The sequence below is a fragment of the Sphaeramia orbicularis genome, chromosome 12, assembly GCF_902148855.1.
Source record: "Sphaeramia orbicularis chromosome 12, fSphaOr1.1, whole genome shotgun sequence".
Taxonomy (NCBI): Eukaryota; Metazoa; Chordata; class Actinopteri; order Kurtiformes; family Apogonidae; genus Sphaeramia; species Sphaeramia orbicularis.
Window position 1 is genome coordinate 15,848,293 of NC_043968.1, and position 17,031 is coordinate 15,865,323.

The following is a 17,031-nucleotide window of genomic DNA, read 5'->3' on the forward strand; positions in this document are numbered from 1 at the left end:
AAGAATTCTCTAAAAAATACAATATAAATAGCTCAAGAAAAGAATATGTTAAAATATGCAAAGCGATCCCAGCACAATTACTTAAAATAATCCAAGGTGGTATGCCCTGCCCCTTATATGTTCCCTTTTTACCTTGTTTGAAAGTTAATGATATTGATTTATTAGATAAAAGATGCAACAATAAAATTATCTGTCTAGCTTTTAAACATAAAAACTTTGGGGACTTTAACACTGTTACTCTACGAAATGTAGAAACCACCCTGAGGAAAAAACATTTTTCTTTTTATCTTTGGTGTCGTTGTTGCTCCCAAAGTTAAAGAAACTCATTTCAAAATTGCATGTTCAATTTACCCTGTTAATGACTTTTGCATAAAAGATTTAATTTTGAAGTGGATTGTATTTTCTGTTCATCTGAAGCCGAAACCATTGATCATTTGCTTTTTAATTGTTCACACAGCATTTCTTTCTGGGCTGATATTCACGATTGGTTGTCCTTAAAAATTGAAAATATTCCATCTTTTTCTTTAAGTGATATTATTTATTTTATGGATTCATTAGACGTTAATGTCAAAGATATAGTTAACCTTATTATTATTTTGGGTAAATATCATATTCATTCTTGTATGTGGAAAAATACGAACCCTTCCTTTAACTTGTTTTTATATGATTTTATTAAGTATTACAAATCTCTTAAGTATATTGAAAATATGTCAAAGAAAAGCCAGAAGACTTTATTTTAGTTTATCTAAATCCTCACTGTTTTAATTATATCTTGCCTAGTCCTTTGTGCTCTGTTGTCCAGTCTGATTTATTTTTCTTTCTGCTTCAATATTTTCATTACACTTCAAATGTCTAAAAATTATTATTTTTTGTTTCTGATAGTTGTAATAGTTGTGTTTAATCATTCCACCATGTCTCAAATGTATTTCTATATTTCTCTTTTTTAATGTTTATCACATTCTTGTTCTATAAATTTGCTTTGTGCCAAAAAAAAAAAAAAAGAAAAGAATATACCTGTTGAGGAAATTGAACTCTTAACGTAAACAAAACGATTCTCAACAACTTTTACTGTTCTTTTATTGAAAGCCTTCTTTTTCTTTTATTTGCTGGTTTTATAACCTGTTTTTGAAGGCTAAAAACAAACTGCAGAGCATTGTTAAAACCTGCTCTACAGTCACAGCTGCCAAACTCAGACCCACAGTCTTTGTGGGAGGAGCAAGTGCTGAAGGAAGCCACAGGTGTCCTGGGTCAGCCCCACCACCCTCTGACCCCAGAGTTTGTCATGATGCCTTCAGGGTGTCGTTTTTATGTGCCGGTATGGAAAACAAACAATTTTCCAAGCCTTTTGTGCCCTCTGCTATTAAATTGTTAAATTCAGTTGATGGTGTATTCTGAAGTATTTGATACAAATACATTGTTTTGTATCGTCAGTCGGGTAAACTAGATGAGTTCTACCTGCGAACTGTAATGGGCTGACACTGTATGTGTGAAAATTGCCTTGAGAAATGCAGCATATGAATTGCCCTCTGGGAGCATTAAAGTTTTCTGAATCTGAATATCAATTTCTACAACTGTTTTCAAGTTATAGCACTTTGAAATGTGTCCCATTATGAACCACTGGGGATTTTTTTTAAATATCAAAAATTCATACAAAATTTAAAAATCGATATTTTGCAATTCTTTGAACAAACTTGGTAGACCTTGCTCCAAGTAATACTATGAATTTCAGTTGAATCTGGCTGACTGTTTTGGAGAAGTTTCTTGAAAAATTGTTCATGGATGGACGAAGGACAACGATACCAATAGTCCATTGGACCTTTTGGGCCGTTGGACTAAAAAGCACCAAAACTAAGCTACTGTCCTTAGCAATGGACCAAGAATGTCCTTAAATAAATACATAGGAAATTAACAAGTACTGATTTTGACTTAATGGAAACCTCAACAAGTCTGACATGCACAGCGTTGGATGAAATTTTCTTTTATTATCTGACAGAAATGGATATTTTATTGTTGCTACACAACTGATGTGGTTTTATTTCAAGTATCAAATGCAATAAACTGAAAGCAAAATTGGCCCTGAAGTCCCAAATGATTTTTTTTTAAATCATGTGTGCACAGAATATGTCACACTTTGAGACTTCAGAGGCTTCTTAGATACTCCAATATCTACAACCTTTTCAACATCCTATATTCAGTACAATAAAACATCTTCCTCTTTTACTGCTGATAGACATGTACCAGAACCTATTCTAACCAAATACAAATGTCTGCTCCTGACGTCTCTGAGGTTTAAAAGAAAACATTTTAGAAAAATGCTTTAGATTATACTGTTGTGAGAAAAGTTGCACAAAAAAATAAAAATGGCATTAAAACAAAGGCATTAAATCAACTGTACAACTGTACATGTGTGTATGGTATATTCCTGAGACCAATGGTGTGGTCTGTATTCAAAGCATATAGCATGGGGGTAGTTTATTGTACAATATTTACATTTTCCTATGTATATATGAAATAATAATAATAATAATAATAATAATAATAATAATAATAATAATAATCATTTTTAAAAAAGAAAGAAAAACTTCCACATTTTACACAAAACTGCTGCCTCTTTCAGTCGAACATGTGATTTGTCTGTTTTGGTTTTGAATATGAGCTAATGGATGCAACAATGCATTTGTAAGTACTGAACATAAACAACGTGCTACTGGAATTATGTGTTTCTCAAAGTGAATTTAACTTCACTTGATTCCAAAGGACATACCAAAAAATACTCATTTTGTTATAAATTAACCTATACAGTTCGAGTTTAAAGAAACAAATTCTGTTAAAGGCAGGTCCCTGGCAGGTTCCTCTTCTCGCTCCCATCTCTACGTGGCTTTTATTCATCTTCCACATCTGTAAAAATGTCACTTAAGAAATACTGAGAAACACTGGTGGGCTCGTCATCCACTTGGCTGCTCTCCATCCAGTCACTTTGCTGGGTGGATGAAACCTATAAACAGGGATGACAGATCAACGATCAACCATCAAATTCATGAAGGAGTGTTAAAAATTCCATAAAACCCTGAACATTCCGTACCTCGGCTGTGCACTCAGAAGTACTGGGAGCTGTGTCTGAGAGTGGCTGGCTGTGATCTTCACTCTGCTGGACATCCATTTGTATTTGTGATGGTGGTGTGGCAGAGACTGGTGAGTGGGTTTCCTCTGGAACGGTTGAGTAAGCCACATCATGTGATGTTGAAGCTACAGCAGGTGGAGTTGTCCTTCTTCTTGCAGCACGTGGAGCTTTGACTTTACTACGAGTGGATGCTTTAGCTTGTGGAGGATCACTTGGTTGTTTAGTGCTGTTTGTCTCAGAAATAACAGGAAGGACGTTTTTGGATTTTCTGCCAAACATAGAAGAATAAAAATGAGCATTGTATTCCTATATCTTCAATGCCTTAATGCACAGGTGTCAAACATACGACCCACGGGCCAAAACCGGCCGTCGACGGGTCCAATCTGGCCCGTGGGATGAATTTGTGAAATGCAAAGATTACAATGAAGATACTAACAATCAAGAGTTTCAAAATCATTTTACTTCAGGGACCATGTACACATCAACTGGATCTCAAGTGGGTCTTGTTTTAGTAAAGAAAAGTAAAATCACATGGAAGTTTTTACATTTACAAACCAAAACATGAATAAAATATTATAATATTCTGCCTGTTACTAAATGTTTTGTGTATTTGTAAATCCACTGTGATCTGTAAGCTGTAATGCATATGTATAAATGATAAACTGTGGCTGAATATTCTTAAACTGGCATTTAGTTTTCTTAAAAATTTTCAGGTTGTTCATATTTACTCATGTAATGTTCAAATAAAGTCTGTTTAAACATTTTCTTACTGGAATTTTACTTTTTCCACTCTAAAACTTCGGTGTTGACATTATTTATAAGTTCTTATCTTATTATTAGTATTTTACTGGTCCGGACCACTTGAGATCATTTTAGGCTGTATGTGGCCCCTAAGCTAAAATGAGTTCGACACCCCTGCATTAATGCATTAATCAAGGACAAATATCCCACTGATAGTTTTCCTTACCTAGTCTGCCTTTTCCCTCTGGACTCTGCAGTCTTGCTTTGTGCTCCAGAACTACGATCTTCAACAGCCTTTCCACTCTTTTCAGTGACTAGACGATCTCCACTTTCTTCCTCTGAATCACTAATAATCTCAATCCATGTTTTCGCTGTTGAATCAGTTGCTTCTGGCTGCACAGAGGGTCTAGGAATCTCTGCATCTTGGGTGGTGTTTGTTTGCAGAGGTTTATTAGCTTCCTCGACAGTGAGGCTTTCTTTGTTTCTGACTTGCCTGTTTCTTGCAGTTTTGGGCTTAACCTGGAGTTTGGCTGGTTTCAAGAAGAGCAGGATGAGAATGGGGGGTGCTGTGCATGCCATGAATAAGTGTGAGTGTACATTCTGCTTACCTCTTCTTCCAGTTTGTCTCCGTTTTGTCAGAGGGTTGTCAGACTCCTGGGTATTCTCTGTGGCGTCCGGTAAGTTTGGTGGTTGGGCTGAACTACCATCTGTTTAATTAGACAATCAAAGTTAAAGTTAGCAAAATACTGGCAACTGCTTACAAAAAAAAAAGCAGGAGCAGGAGATGTTATCACTCTACCTTGTGGATTCTCTGGCCTTTCCATGAGTAAGTTCTGCTGCGTAAGAGAAACAAAATGAGTGATAAAGTAATTTCATGACCCTGTAGGCGGTCATCATTCCTTTAAACTTCACTTACTTCACTCACAGCTGGATCTGGCCCAGTTTCTTTCCCACTGATGAGGTCTGTTTCATTGCTTGCCTCTGTAGATGTCGGTACATGAATGTTGGCGAAAGACCCATCACTCCCTGCTGTGACGGTCTCTCCAGGACCACTGCTGTGGGGTGAAGAAAGTTTTGTTTTCTTTTTCCCATAGAACCAGACAAAAAAAAAAAAAACGCAGTACCATGCCTGTCTGGTTGGCAGGCTGATAAAAAGCAGGCACTAACCTCTCTTGTTGTGCTAGCACATCTGTTACAGGACGATAAGGCTCAGACACAGTGTCTAGCACCTCCCCTGATGGGCAGACTGGGATCGCAGTCAGAGAGAGGACAAAAAATGGCTCATCTGGATCTGAGGGAACCTGCTCTGTTAGGACTGGGAGTAACAAAGAAATAGAAAGCAAAGGTGTAAAAATACACACACAAAATACACACACAGCACATCATAAGCTGAGTGAAGAGCATTATTAACTTACTCTCTTGAAATATGGACAGACTTTGGTAATTTAGGGTCTCCATGGTGCTTGATGTGGTTGCATCCTGGAAAGACTAAGAATTAGCAAAAATTATTTGTTAAAACAGGGTTCCTACGGTTTCCTACAAGTTAAATTTAAGACCTTTTTAAGACTACTTAGAACAGAATTTAATGCTCATTTCACATTTCACAGCCATACTGGCAATAATTTGTGACTCCGAGAATTTAGGAAAATGTATTTATTTACTCCAATGCCGTGATTCCCACTGTTCTGAGTCATTTCTCACTGGGGGCTACAAAGTTAACATTTCAATATCAATTGCCGGGTTAGAACGGGTGGAACTGAGTAGAATAACATTACTTTCTTTGCAGCTTGGACATTTAACAGAGATATTTAAACACAATATAGTGAACAAGTTTATGGCAACATAACTTAAGACCGACCATATCAAATTTAATACCTTTTAAAGATTTTTAAGGTATTAAATGCAGATTTGTAAATTCAAGGCTTTTAAGACTTTTTAAGACCCTGCGGGAATCCTGAAAAAGAAACCAAGAAGCGATGGAATTTTTTCTAGACAATTTAATTCTTAACCTGGTGTTTGGCTGGAGATCGACACATAATCCTGCCCATCTTTGGTTAACATTGTTATAAATGATAGTTTTCATGGATGACAGCCTGTGCAGTTTGTATATTACTGTATATTCAGGTGTATTATCTCACCTGGGCTGAACTGTCATGTACTTGGGTCAAGTCACCCAAAGTGGACCCTGCATCATTGGGAGGAACATGTAGACCTCCAACTTGTTCTTTAGCTGCCTCTAGTGTCACCTGAACATCAGAGCGAAGTTCAGAGACAGCTTTCTGGGAATCGGAAGCATCTGCATTGTCTGAGCAAACAGCAGAGTCTGTGGGAAGAAGAAATATTGATGGAGAACGAAAACTGCTGCAGGCACTAATTAAAGCGTCAGTAAAGAAGGCCAGACCTGTCATGTTTTCAGTTTTGCTTTGGGGTCGTTGAGGTCGACTGCTGCGTCCCAGGTTGGGTTTCGGTTTAATAAAGCGGCCCCTCTGAGTTTGAGGCTTTCTTGAGGTCTTGGAGGAGTCAGCTGGTACATCCTGAGTTTCACTGAAGCTTTATGTGGGAAAAAAGATAATGTTACAAGAAAAACACCTATAAGGGATACCTTTTAAACTCAGTTCTGTAAATAAAACTGCATTTTTAATATCTAACACCTTTTTAAAATGGATATTTGCTACTTAAATATTACTTTGTCTTACCTTTCATGGGGAGGACATTTGTCTTGGTTTGCTTGTTTTGTTTCATTTGTTTCAGAGCGATGTTGTGCTGCATCTTGACTTCGTATGTCAGAATGAATTTCTGACTGTGACTGCTGGATGTTTTCTGGTATGGACTCTGCTTTAGTTGTCAGTGCAGAGACATCATGTGAATGCTGCACAATGGAGACTGTGCTTGGATCTCCTACTGGTTGTGTGTTTGACCCTGCGGTCCTACTGTTTATCTCTTGCTCAGTGTTACATAGTGAAGCTGCTTCAGTGTCCAGTGTCTCCACTTTGTCCTGGTTTGAGATACAGCCACCTGTGGATTCTTCCACCGGAGGCCTCGTATTAGTTTTATTTTCAGAAACTGAGTCTGTGAACATTGTCTCACTCTCAGCAACCCAAGATGTTGCCATGACAATGCTGTCAGACTGTGCATCCTTCTCATTTGTGCTGCCTAAGGATTTCTCAGACTCTGCATTTCCAGCGTTTGCTGAACTGAGCTCTATATTTAAAGAAGAATGTGATGGTGTCAGGTGCTGGGAGTCTGTCTCTGCAGATTCTACTTGAGTTTTTGCACTGTTCTGTTCGACAGATTGTTGTTGTTCTGAGGTTGCATTTGAAGAACTATCTTTACAGAGCTGGTTAGAGGATTTGCTGAGGCATTTTAGCTGAGCTCTTGGCTGGGTGGATCTGGGGGATGATCCCAAATTTGGTTTGGGTTTCACTTTAGGAAAGCGGCGCCTTCTTTGAGGCACATTTTGTTCGGAGCTTTCTGAACACGAATCTGCCTGACTGGCGAATTCAACATCTGTTTTTTTCTCCTCAGTTATAGACAGTTTCTGTGCTGTTTCATGAGTAGAGTCCATATTCACCGATGATACAAAAACCGAATCGGGTCCAGTGCTTTGACTTGGAGTTTCAGAAGGGTGGCATTGCCAGTTGGTTCTGTTTCCATCTTTTTTGCTGGTTTCTCTGTGGGTTGGAGGTTTGCAGTTTGGATGGAGGGTTTGTCTACAAGCTCCAAGTGTGTGACAGGGTCTTGTGTGGTTTGAGTTTCAGGTTGTTCTGTTTCTGATGCCTGCAGTTGACTGTCTGTAGATTTTACTTCATGGAGTCGTCCCCTCCTTGTCTCCAAAGTATTTGTAACTTCTGTCTCTTCTTTCTGATTTATAAGTGAGACACAAACAAGGTCAGTGCCCTCATAGACTGAGGCTGAACCTGTGACTGTGATGGATGTCAATGAATTGCTATAACTAATGTCACCTGTCCTGTCATCTGCGGGCCCAGTTGTCAGCTGGTTCTCTCTACTGGATTCAAGCTGAGTCTCAGGAATGCAGCTGTTCTGGTTCTCTGATGTACTCTGATCAGCGATTACAGAGCGTCCTGCTTCCTGACGACCAGACGGCTCCTCTGTAAGTCTGACGTCACTACAGGAAATTTCTCCTGTTACGGTTGGACCAGAGTTTTGCAATTCAGAAATATTTTCAGGAACCTGTTGTGAGTGGCTGACCTGAAAAATGTCAGAAGCACTAGAGTGACCGTCCTCAGCTGTCTTTAAAGATAATTTGTTGTTATTTGTTTGTGAATTTGACTGTGTAGTCCTGGAGGCTCGGGCAATGTTAGGTTTAGGTTTTATTTTGGAAAAGCGTCCTTTCTTGGTCTGCACAGAGGTTTTCTTTGAGCTCTCTGGGTTCGACTGTAATTGAGGATCAGAAACTGCATTGGTCTTCTGCTCACAATACATTTCTTCACTGCGATTCATCACGGACGTGCCAGCAATCTGAGATGGTGGCCGCTCTTCTGTTGTGTTGCTTTCTGGTTCCATGGTTCCAACAGTCTCTGATGCTTCTGTGATTTCATGTGCAGAAACTACTGATATAGGACAGGTGCTTATTTCCTGTTGTAGATCAGGCACTGATTGACTCTCTTCCTGGTGGCTGCTTTCATTTGCAATGACTGATATACCTGTAAATAAAGAAAGTATTGCATTTTATATTGGATATAAGTCAGCATATGTCAATATAGTATAAATAATTCTATGTTTTCACTTGGGAGATCTTCCATAGATGCTTGATTCTGTGATGGGTGGGAAAGATGAGCCACATTTCCGATGGTCAACAGGGTTTGAGCAGCCTCATTGTAGCTCTCGTCCTCAGACACTGAAACAAAAACCACAAAAGTGTTGAAAAGAATCCAACACACGCATGACATTCAGAGCCACTCAGAATTCCTATTTTACGTACCTTCTGTGTGCTCTGATGACAGGAAGTCTATGACATCCTGAAAGACAAGAAATACACTGTAACACCATGTCACTTTATTACTTTATCTACTCTAACTTAGTCATTTTGTAGCTACTCTTCACACAATGTAATGAAATTAAGTTGTGAATGGTGCCAAGTCGCATTAAGAATACATGAATTTAAAGAAAAAGCAAACATATGAACAAAAGTGAAAAGCAAAAAAAGGTTAAAAACAAGGCAAAAGAATATCTGGTGTTTTCATACTGTATCTGAAATGATGACTTCACTACATTACATGCTTGAAAAACTTACTACTAGCAGGTCCAATTGATGTTCACAGGGTTCAGCTGTGCCTGCCTCATTTTGTGCTTGCTCGCATGAGGCTTCAGGGCACAGTGCATCTTGGGAGATGCCCAACACATCAGGCATATTGGCCAAGATATCAAGCTAAGTATGGGATGAGGGGAGCCAAAGTGAAGGGTGTAAATGTTGGTATGTAGAACCATGCACAAAGAAAAACAGATGCAAACCATACAATGATTGGTAGAAGAACTGTATTAAATAAAAGTGCTATGATGCAGGAAAAGATTCAAAGTGTATGGATGGTGTATCTGTGAATGGTGCGCTATGAAAGAGATTCTCATACCTCCTCCATGGTTTCTTCCACCTCTGTAACCAAAGGATGAGGTGAGCACAGGCTGGCAGGCACAAACACAGCTGCACCGCCATCGATACCGGAGCACGACACAGCACAACCCATGATCGCTTCTGCCGCACTTGGCTCGTCATCCTCGTCATCGCTGTCTTCTGACTGGGATGCCCTGAGGGTGATTAGTTTGGGCTTTTTGGACTCTTTGGCTGGCTGTTGCCTTGCTGATCTCCCCCTCTTGGCTGTGCCTTTAGGTTTAGCCTTGGCAGCAGAAGCAGCGTGCCCTGCTGGCGAGGCAGGAGTGGTTTCAGATGCAGGGGAGTGCGTTTCCTTCTTGGCAGGGTAATTCAAGTGCCGAGTGAGTTTCGGCACACGCCCATACCTGGAAAATACAACCAACACTGATGAATAACTGATTTCTAAGGAACAGTTTTTCCAATAATGGGAACGTCTCAGGATGCCAAAAAATACCTAGTTGGTCTTGGAGGCTTAACAGAACACTCTTCATCTGATTCGACGTTTTCATCAGCTGACTCTCTCTCACTTGTTTGTCTTGATGGTGAAGCATCTTTGCTAACCTAAAAGGATGACATAATTATCAGTAAAACAAGGAAACAAGACAACAATCTAATGAGTCCATAATGAAAACTCTTCAATAACCTGCTCTGTTGAGGCTTCTTCACTCATGTTCTCTCCTTCTTTATCTGACGTGTTCTCTTTGGACTTTGTGGATGACGGGGCAGGTTTTTTATTCCTCTTCAGACCCACTGGAAGTGGGAGTTTTGGCGCTCTTCCCCGTGAAAGCTTTGCAGGCTTAATCTCTGCGATGTCTTTAGGAGCATCACACCTGAATATGACAACAAATTATGAGATTTTCACCACAAGTCAAAAGGCACAAAAAGATGTTTACTTTAAAAGTTAATAACTGAATTACTGGTCTGAAGTTGTTGAAGTTGTGTGGTCTTCAGGAAGAGCTGCTTCAGTATCCGTGGGTACACTGGCCTCATCTGGATGTAAAAAGAAACACACAGCAGTTATAAACATGTGCAAGAGACACAGCTAAGCTTTGTCAAGGGTAGGGCTGGGTAAAAAAATCGATTTAATCGATTTTAGATCGATTTCTCTTTAATTTTGTGTAATTGATTAATGGTGGATGAGATCGATTTTTCAGAGCAGAACCGCGAGTAAATGACCCGGAAACCACCGACATGGAAGCGTAGCTGGCTTCGTCTTGTGAGCCCCTTGCCTTGTCGTGCTCGCGACGGTTCTGGTGCAGGAGGAACGCGGAGGAAGGGTGAGGAAAACCCCTCCACTGGAGGTCCTCCCAGCCTCAAACTCCAACCCACAGTGCGGAGGAACTGGTCGGCGGAGGCGGGTCGCAGAAGCCAGTCGTTCTAGAACTATTAACTTCGATCACCTGTGGCTGAGTGCGGAGTTAGAGGAATAGTACAGCGGAAATCACGAAACTCCACTCACCCTTCCTCCCCCTCCAGTGAGTTTCTTGTACCAAGGGCCCAACATGATTCTGTTTCAGGGGGGCCAAATAGGTTGCAGTGCCCCAGGATGATAGTAATGTGCCTTAAGGCTAGAAGCACCAGCCATAAAACAGAATAAAGATGAGACAGAAGTCCGATCTGAGCCACTGCAGAAACATGCCAATGTTTCTGTCCTGTTCATTATTTAAGAGCAGATTCATCTATTTACTGCTGAAATGTCATATTTATTTCCTTTCTAATATCAATATTGATTCTGTGTTGCATGGCTACAGTAGTGAAATAATCAAGTTACAACTCAAAATTGTACTTTGGTATCACTAAATGAATCTGAATCAATCAATACTGAATCAAATCTAATCGCAATTAATCGATTCAGAACCTTATGAATCGAAATCAAATTGATTAAGGAAATTGGCCATGATACCCAGCCCTAGTCAAGGGTGGCATGGTGGTGCAGTGGTTAGCATGAAGGTCCTGGGTTTGATTCCAACACCAGCTGAAGGGGGGACTGTTCAGTGTGGTATGTTCTCCCTGTGCTTGTGTGGGTTCTTTCTGGGTACTCCGGCTTCCTCCCACCCTCCAAAGACATGCAGTAATAAGTTAATTGGTAAATCTAAATAACCCATAGCTTTGAATGTGAGTGTGATTGGTTGTTTGACTCTATATTCTAGGATTTTATTGTCATTTTCACTGTGCACTTACACAAGAGAATGAGATTTTGTTCCTCAATCTGTGACTATGGTGCAGAAGCAACGTCAAATAAATAAACATCATAATATATGTCAGCCCTGTGATGAACTGGCGACACATCCAGGGTGTACCCCACCTTCGCCTGAAACATAGCTGGGATAGGCTCCAGCACCCCTGCGACCCTCTCGAGGATTAAGCGGTTCAGAAAATGAATGAATGAATGAATGAATGAATGAATAAAATTCTATTGAGGAAAGTTTTGACTTTCAAATACTGCTTTCCAAAGGCTTTTGTTTTAAAAAAATTTATTTTTTATGCCAAAATATTGGGTTGTGTGAAACTGAGCTTTGTGCTGAATATTGGCATACCTTGCTTCTTTTTCTTTTCACCCCTCTTGTTTATCTTGCTGTCTGGTTGCTCTGGTGAAGCGTCCCCTTTATAATTTTTTCTTTTGCGTTTCCTCGTAGGCTTAGAAACAGGGGATCCTCCCTCATTACAGAGTTCTTCATTCTCTTTCTCTCCCTCTTCTTCCTCATCGACCTCATTTTCCTCCTCTACATCGCTCAGCTTCCTTGCTGCTTTTTTGCCTATAAAGGAAATGACAACAAAACCAAATCAGTAAGGGCAGAATAATACTAAATTCCATGAACCACAAATACAATTAATACCGCATAAATAATGAAAACAGTAAAATCAGACAAATACCTTTTGGCTTTCTGATACACTTCTTTGGGGTCTTATTCTTCACAGAGAGTGACTTTAGTTTCTTCTTATTTTTCTGGACTTCCAGAATCTTCTCCAGCAGCTTAGAAAAATACTCTATGTCCAATCTGCGTTTCTCTCCTGCACAAAAATGCTGCATCTAAATATACTGAAATCTAAAGGACATATAATATTTGGGAGGAGCTGAACACTTACTGAAAGCTTTGTCGATCCTCCAAGCATTACCCCGTTCCTCTTTTTTGAATTTGTTCTGAAAATTCAAGGGTTTTTAGATGTTTTTGGACATGTATGAAAACAGTAAATGGCTGCTTAATCTTTAATGTACGATGAATAAACATACATGTATCTGTACATGTTACAGACCTTTATCTCTGATCGACCTCTGTGAGGAAACAGTTGACAAATCATAGTGAAGTCCGTTCCCACCATGCTGATGGCCAAGAAGAACATGTCGGTCTCTGATGAAAAACATTGACAAGTCATGACATTGTGAGTTTTCTAGATAAGAAACATCACCGAAGGCAAAAATATAGTATTGATTTCAATTTAACCTTCACTGGACCAGGGTTTGGAATAGTTCCCTTTCCTGAAGCTTGCGTAAGTGGTTGTGGAACCTCGCTCAAAGATGGGGTCTCGATCCTGAACCGTGTTTGGTCCTTTCGTTCTCTGGACCTCCACTGTCAAGCTACAACACAAGTGGAACAAAGTTGAAACAAGAGGCCTGGCTTGTTTTCTTGTGGCATATCCTGATATTTATAGACAAAAAGTAATGACATCATCTAATCATGGACCACTGACCTTTCTTCATCAATAATAAGTGAGCCATCCTCTGCCACTTTGACCTGAGGAACCATGAGGGCTTCGTCCTGCTCATCGTCTGCCGCTGCCTCCTCCTCCTCCTCCTCCTCTTCTTCTGCCCTTTGCTGCCTTGGGCTCATCATTTTTAGTTGTGCTTGTGGTTCCTGTGCTCTCTCTGGTGATCTATTGGGAATAGGTTTCACATCAGAGGACACTATTTTCTAAGCAGCCAGTTAATGGATTTATGATTATTGTAGTATTTGGGTGCATTACTGCTTAGTATGAAATGGCCTTCATAGATCTAATTTGAAGAACATAACAGATAACTTTCATTTCTTCCAGCAAACATATTTATCTGTATTATATACTAAAAATGAAAGTCTGTATTAAAAAAAACATACATCATCTTTTTAGCCAGAATAGAGAAATTATTACAAAAGAAAGGAGAATAAAGAAATAAAAGACATGATAAACTTACTTTTCTCTTATTGGGGACTGTGGAACCACAGTCTCCTTTTCCTGCGCTGACTCTTGCAAACTAGAGCTGGAAAAAAAAATTAATAAAGATAAAGAACCACAGCAAAAAGATAAATATTTCTATTAAATGTTACACAAGCTTGACAAAACTGCAGGTGATGCACTTACGTCATAGGGTTTGACAGAGGCAGATAATGGATAAGGTCCCTCATGGTCATTTTTGCAGGATCTAAATTATATTCCTTAACACGGGCTTTAGCTTTTTTGAGTTTCTGTAGCTGGGGAAGAGAAAGTAGGAGAAAATGCCTTTTACTTCAATCAATCACGACATAAGAGGGGGGATGAGAGAGCGAATGAATAATGGGTCAATAATGTAAAGTGCTTTGTGTGCCTAGAAAAGTGCTACAGAAATCCAATCAATTATAATAATATTATTATTATTATCATCATCATCATCATCATTCTTCTTCTTCTTCTTCTTCTTCTTATTATTATTATCATTATTATAAGAGACCAGTCAGGGTAAACAACAGGGTGTACAAAGTGACAAAGCAGAGGATTATGTATTCTTCTGAACTCACCTTTTCTTTGTTTATCTCTTCTCTAAGCAACTCTCTGAGCTTCTGGGCCTTTTCCAGTCTCTGTAAATCAGACGGGTCATTCAGGAGTCTACTTAAGGAGAATTTTGACGATGACGTTGAAATCACACTCTTAGAGGACACCAGAGTCTTGGCTTTCTCTGACATTTCAATGGCTTCTTTATCTGGTAGAGAGGGAGGGACTTTATCCGGTTGTCTCAGAGACACTTCTTTTACTTGACCGGCTGAACTGCTCTCTTTCTTGCCGCCATCTGGTCGCAGATGGATTTGTTCAACCGAGTCCTCAGCTGGTGGAACAGATAAAGTTTCTGAACTGCCGCTGGAGGGGAGTGTAGGTTTCGGATGTGTTTTGGCCTGTCTGCTCTCTTCTGAGGCCCTGCGGTGCCTTGGGGATAGGAGTACTGTTGGAGGTGCTGTGGTGCTAACTTGGCTTGATGTTGGTTTGTCAAGATCTGAATTAGGTACTTCAATGTGAGACTGCAAGACTGGTTTGATAGGAGACTTGAGTGTACGAGGAAGGGTGGCAGGTCGGCCCGGAACCACTTTGGGCTTGATGGAAAACCTCTTCCTTCTCTGGAGAGCAGCTGAGGAGGTGGTGCTTTCCACATTTTGGTCGTTACTATCCCTACAAAGCAGAAGCAACAGATATTTTTGTTACAATATTGTTTGTCTATAATAATAAAATCCACAGTCAGCGATGCTTACTCACCGGGCAGGTGGAGTTTGTTCTGATTGGACCACAGCAGACTTGTTGTCTGTCCCAGCAGTGGCAATGTTGCTCTCACTGTTGTCTTTGGGGGGTTCAGCAGACTCCTGATTCGATGGCGGGGCTTCTTGAGGTGTTGATGCTGCTCTTCCTGTTGTGCCTACATTAGGCCGAATACTTAGTCTTGATCGACGAAACATTTTAACCTGTGAACATGTAGAAATCCACATTAGTATTCCAACAATAAAACCAATCTAAAACATCACACATATAACTGCACTGATCCTTGTATAATGCAATCATATGACTTTTCAGATTGTATGAACAACAATATACTCTGGCTTTTTGAATGCAGATTATAGACACTGCCACAAGAATATACAATATAAATTCAGATTCAGATTTATTTGTCATTTCAGCATATAAAATACACAGAAACGAAACACTGTACTCAGGTCCCAATTGTATATAGACTATAAAATACTGATAAAAATACTAAAATACTGATAAAAATAAATAAATCAATAAAAAGTACCCCCCCCCCCTTTAAAAAGCTACCCATAAATAACTAAGATTATTATTTTCTAAAGTGCACAGCAGTAAAGTGCCAATGAAGAGTGCATTCCAGGGCTTCAAAATCGCTGTACATCTTTTCTTTAATACACAATTCCATTATGTATAAAGCCAAACTTTAATAACTGGACTAGCCAACGATTGTTATTGTGGTTTTAACATGATTTTGTCACAGGTTACTGATGTTGTGCTAACCTGTTTCCTACGACAGATAGGACCAGGTAGGAGTAGAGGACTTACCATGACAGAAACCTCACCAAATTACAAATAAGGCTTTCTTAAGTTAACAACACCTTAAATAACATTTGTATAAACGATCGAGAGACCGGAATACAACATATAATGTGTCAGTAACAGTTAGGATTAGATGGAAAAGTGCACAGAGCTTAAACTCATATGACAAGACTAGTAGTAGACTCACTGAACTGGACAGACGTGTGCTGTTTTATAGACGCCGGGACGCCTACATTTCAACAAGTATAGGTTTTAAACACTTTTCTATTTTCGTACCAATATACCTGTTAACGAATCTGTCAGACGTTAAGTGAAAAAAAGCTTTCAATTCTCGACGACGAGTAGCAAGAAGCTGATCCACATCTACACGTTATTCCGCCATGTTTTTCTTGACGTAATATTTTTGTCCACGCAATGCCTTGTGGGAAATGTAGTGCAGTCTGCGTTGGATGAGGCAAGAGTGGCCTCCTCGAGTAATTACGACTCCTCAAGACAGTATTTTTTAACCTTGGGGTCGGGACCCTACGTGGGGTCGCTTGGAATTCAAATGGGGTCGCCTGAAATTTCTAGTAATTGATAAAAATAAAAATAAAAATTTAGTAATAAAAAAGTATATGGTGAGTTGACAGAGACAATCACAATTCATAAAAGACATAACAAACTGTGAAGCTGAAACTGAAGCACTGTGGTACTGTTTATCTGTCAAATGTTCATTGTGGTATTATCTGTGTTCTTATTCATTCATTCATTCATTCATTCATTCATTATCTTTTTTTCTGGTGCAACAGGGTGGGAATGTTCATGGGTTTGGGTATAAAAAACAAAAAACAATGACTGTATTATGCTTTTCTGAATGACACAATATGTAATAAAAACACTTTGAACAAATGTTCATTATAGTTGGTTTCAGATGCTGCAGCTCTTTCATAATTCATAGTTTGAGTTCTTGTTTGTTCAGTTTTGATTGTCAGCCTTGTAAATCCAAGGTGGACTGACTGTACATATCCTGACCAAGGAAAATAAAATTCTCACTTTGTGCAGTCATCTACACCTGGCTTTTCTGCCTCCGTCCAGAATAATATATATTATGTAGACTAAATGTCATAGTAAATGTCAAAATTAACGTTTATTTCCAACATAGTATAGCAAACTATTACATGATCAAAAACAAATTAATTTTAGCAAAAAAATGTGTCTGTTTTGAATGTCTGGGGTCACCAGAAATTTATGATGTTAAAATGGGGTCATGAGCCAAAAAAGGTTGGGAACCACTGCTTTAAGA

At 39.4% G+C, this 17,031-nt stretch overlaps 2 protein-coding genes across 10 annotated transcripts; both read right to left on the reverse strand.

Annotated features, from left to right (window-relative positions):
- Positions 1-1,982: 1,982 nt before the first annotated feature.
- Positions 1,983-7,456, reverse strand: LOC115429638 (PHD finger protein rhinoceros-like). 7 transcript variants are annotated; one of them, XM_030149262.1, is made up of 11 exons: positions 6,559-7,456; positions 6,264-6,412; positions 6,001-6,185; positions 5,278-5,341; positions 5,030-5,177; positions 4,779-4,917; positions 4,662-4,698; positions 4,471-4,569; positions 4,089-4,392; positions 3,083-3,389; positions 1,983-2,995 (listed from the first exon to the last, which is right to left on the reverse strand). In XM_030149262.1, the coding sequence occupies exons 1-11, from the start codon at positions 7,425-7,427 to the stop codon at positions 2,882-2,884; spliced, it is 2,415 nt and encodes an 804-aa protein (XP_030005122.1). In that variant the 5' UTR covers positions 7,428-7,456; the 3' UTR covers positions 1,983-2,881. The 7 variants fall into 7 exon arrangements, with proteins under 7 accessions (XP_030005122.1, XP_030005118.1, XP_030005123.1 ...); XM_030149258.1 differs by having other exon boundaries at positions 4,779-4,914; positions 5,278-5,350; XM_030149263.1 differs by having other exon boundaries at positions 4,662-4,695; positions 4,788-4,917; positions 5,278-5,350.
- Positions 7,401-16,138, reverse strand: LOC115429636 (transcription factor TFIIIB component B'' homolog). Of its 3 annotated transcripts, none has more exons than XM_030149254.1 (19): positions 16,034-16,138; positions 14,946-15,148; positions 14,219-14,861; positions 13,806-13,909; positions 13,639-13,704; positions 13,161-13,343; positions 12,914-13,047; positions 12,726-12,820; positions 12,558-12,612; positions 12,345-12,482; positions 12,008-12,226; positions 10,388-10,460; positions 10,114-10,300; positions 9,925-10,031; positions 9,451-9,835; positions 9,117-9,251; positions 8,805-8,841; positions 8,610-8,720; positions 7,401-8,526 (listed from the first exon to the last, which is right to left on the reverse strand). In XM_030149254.1, the coding sequence occupies exons 2-19, from the start codon at positions 15,140-15,142 to the stop codon at positions 7,430-7,432; spliced, it is 3,966 nt and encodes a 1,321-aa protein (XP_030005114.1). In that variant the 5' UTR covers positions 15,143-15,148; positions 16,034-16,138; the 3' UTR covers positions 7,401-7,429. The 3 variants fall into 3 exon arrangements, with proteins under 3 accessions (XP_030005114.1, XP_030005113.1, XP_030005115.1); XM_030149253.1 differs by having other exon boundaries at positions 13,806-13,915; XM_030149255.1 differs by lacking the exon at positions 9,117-9,251 and having other exon boundaries at positions 13,806-13,915.
- Between the last annotated feature and the right edge of the window lie 893 nt (positions 16,139-17,031).

Bases quoted from the DNA above. Each gene is read 5' to 3' on its own strand.
- LOC115429638 (XM_030149256.1), bottom strand. From the start codon at position 7,427: ATGGACTCTACTCATGAAACAGCACAGAAACTGTCTATAACTGAGGAG. The intron at 5,178-5,277 runs GTAAGTTAATAA...TGTTACTCCCAG, and splicing joins TCTGTCCATATTTCAAGAGA to TCCTAACAGAGCAGGTTCCC. The intron at 2,996-3,082 runs GTACGGAATGTT...CCCTGTTTATAG, and splicing joins CTTCTGAGTGCACAGCCGAG to GTTTCATCCACCCAGCAAAG.
- LOC115429636 (XM_030149253.1), bottom strand. From the start codon at position 15,142: ATGTTTCGTCGATCAAGACTAAGTATTCGGCCTAATGTAGGCACAACA. The intron at 13,344-13,638 runs GTAAGTTTATCA...TATTCCCAATAG, and splicing joins CAGTCCCCAATAAGAGAAAA to ATCACCAGAGAGAGCACAGG. The intron at 9,836-9,924 runs GTATTTTTTGGC...TGTATTTTCCAG, and splicing joins AAGCCTCCAAGACCAACTAG to GTATGGGCGTGTGCCGAAAC.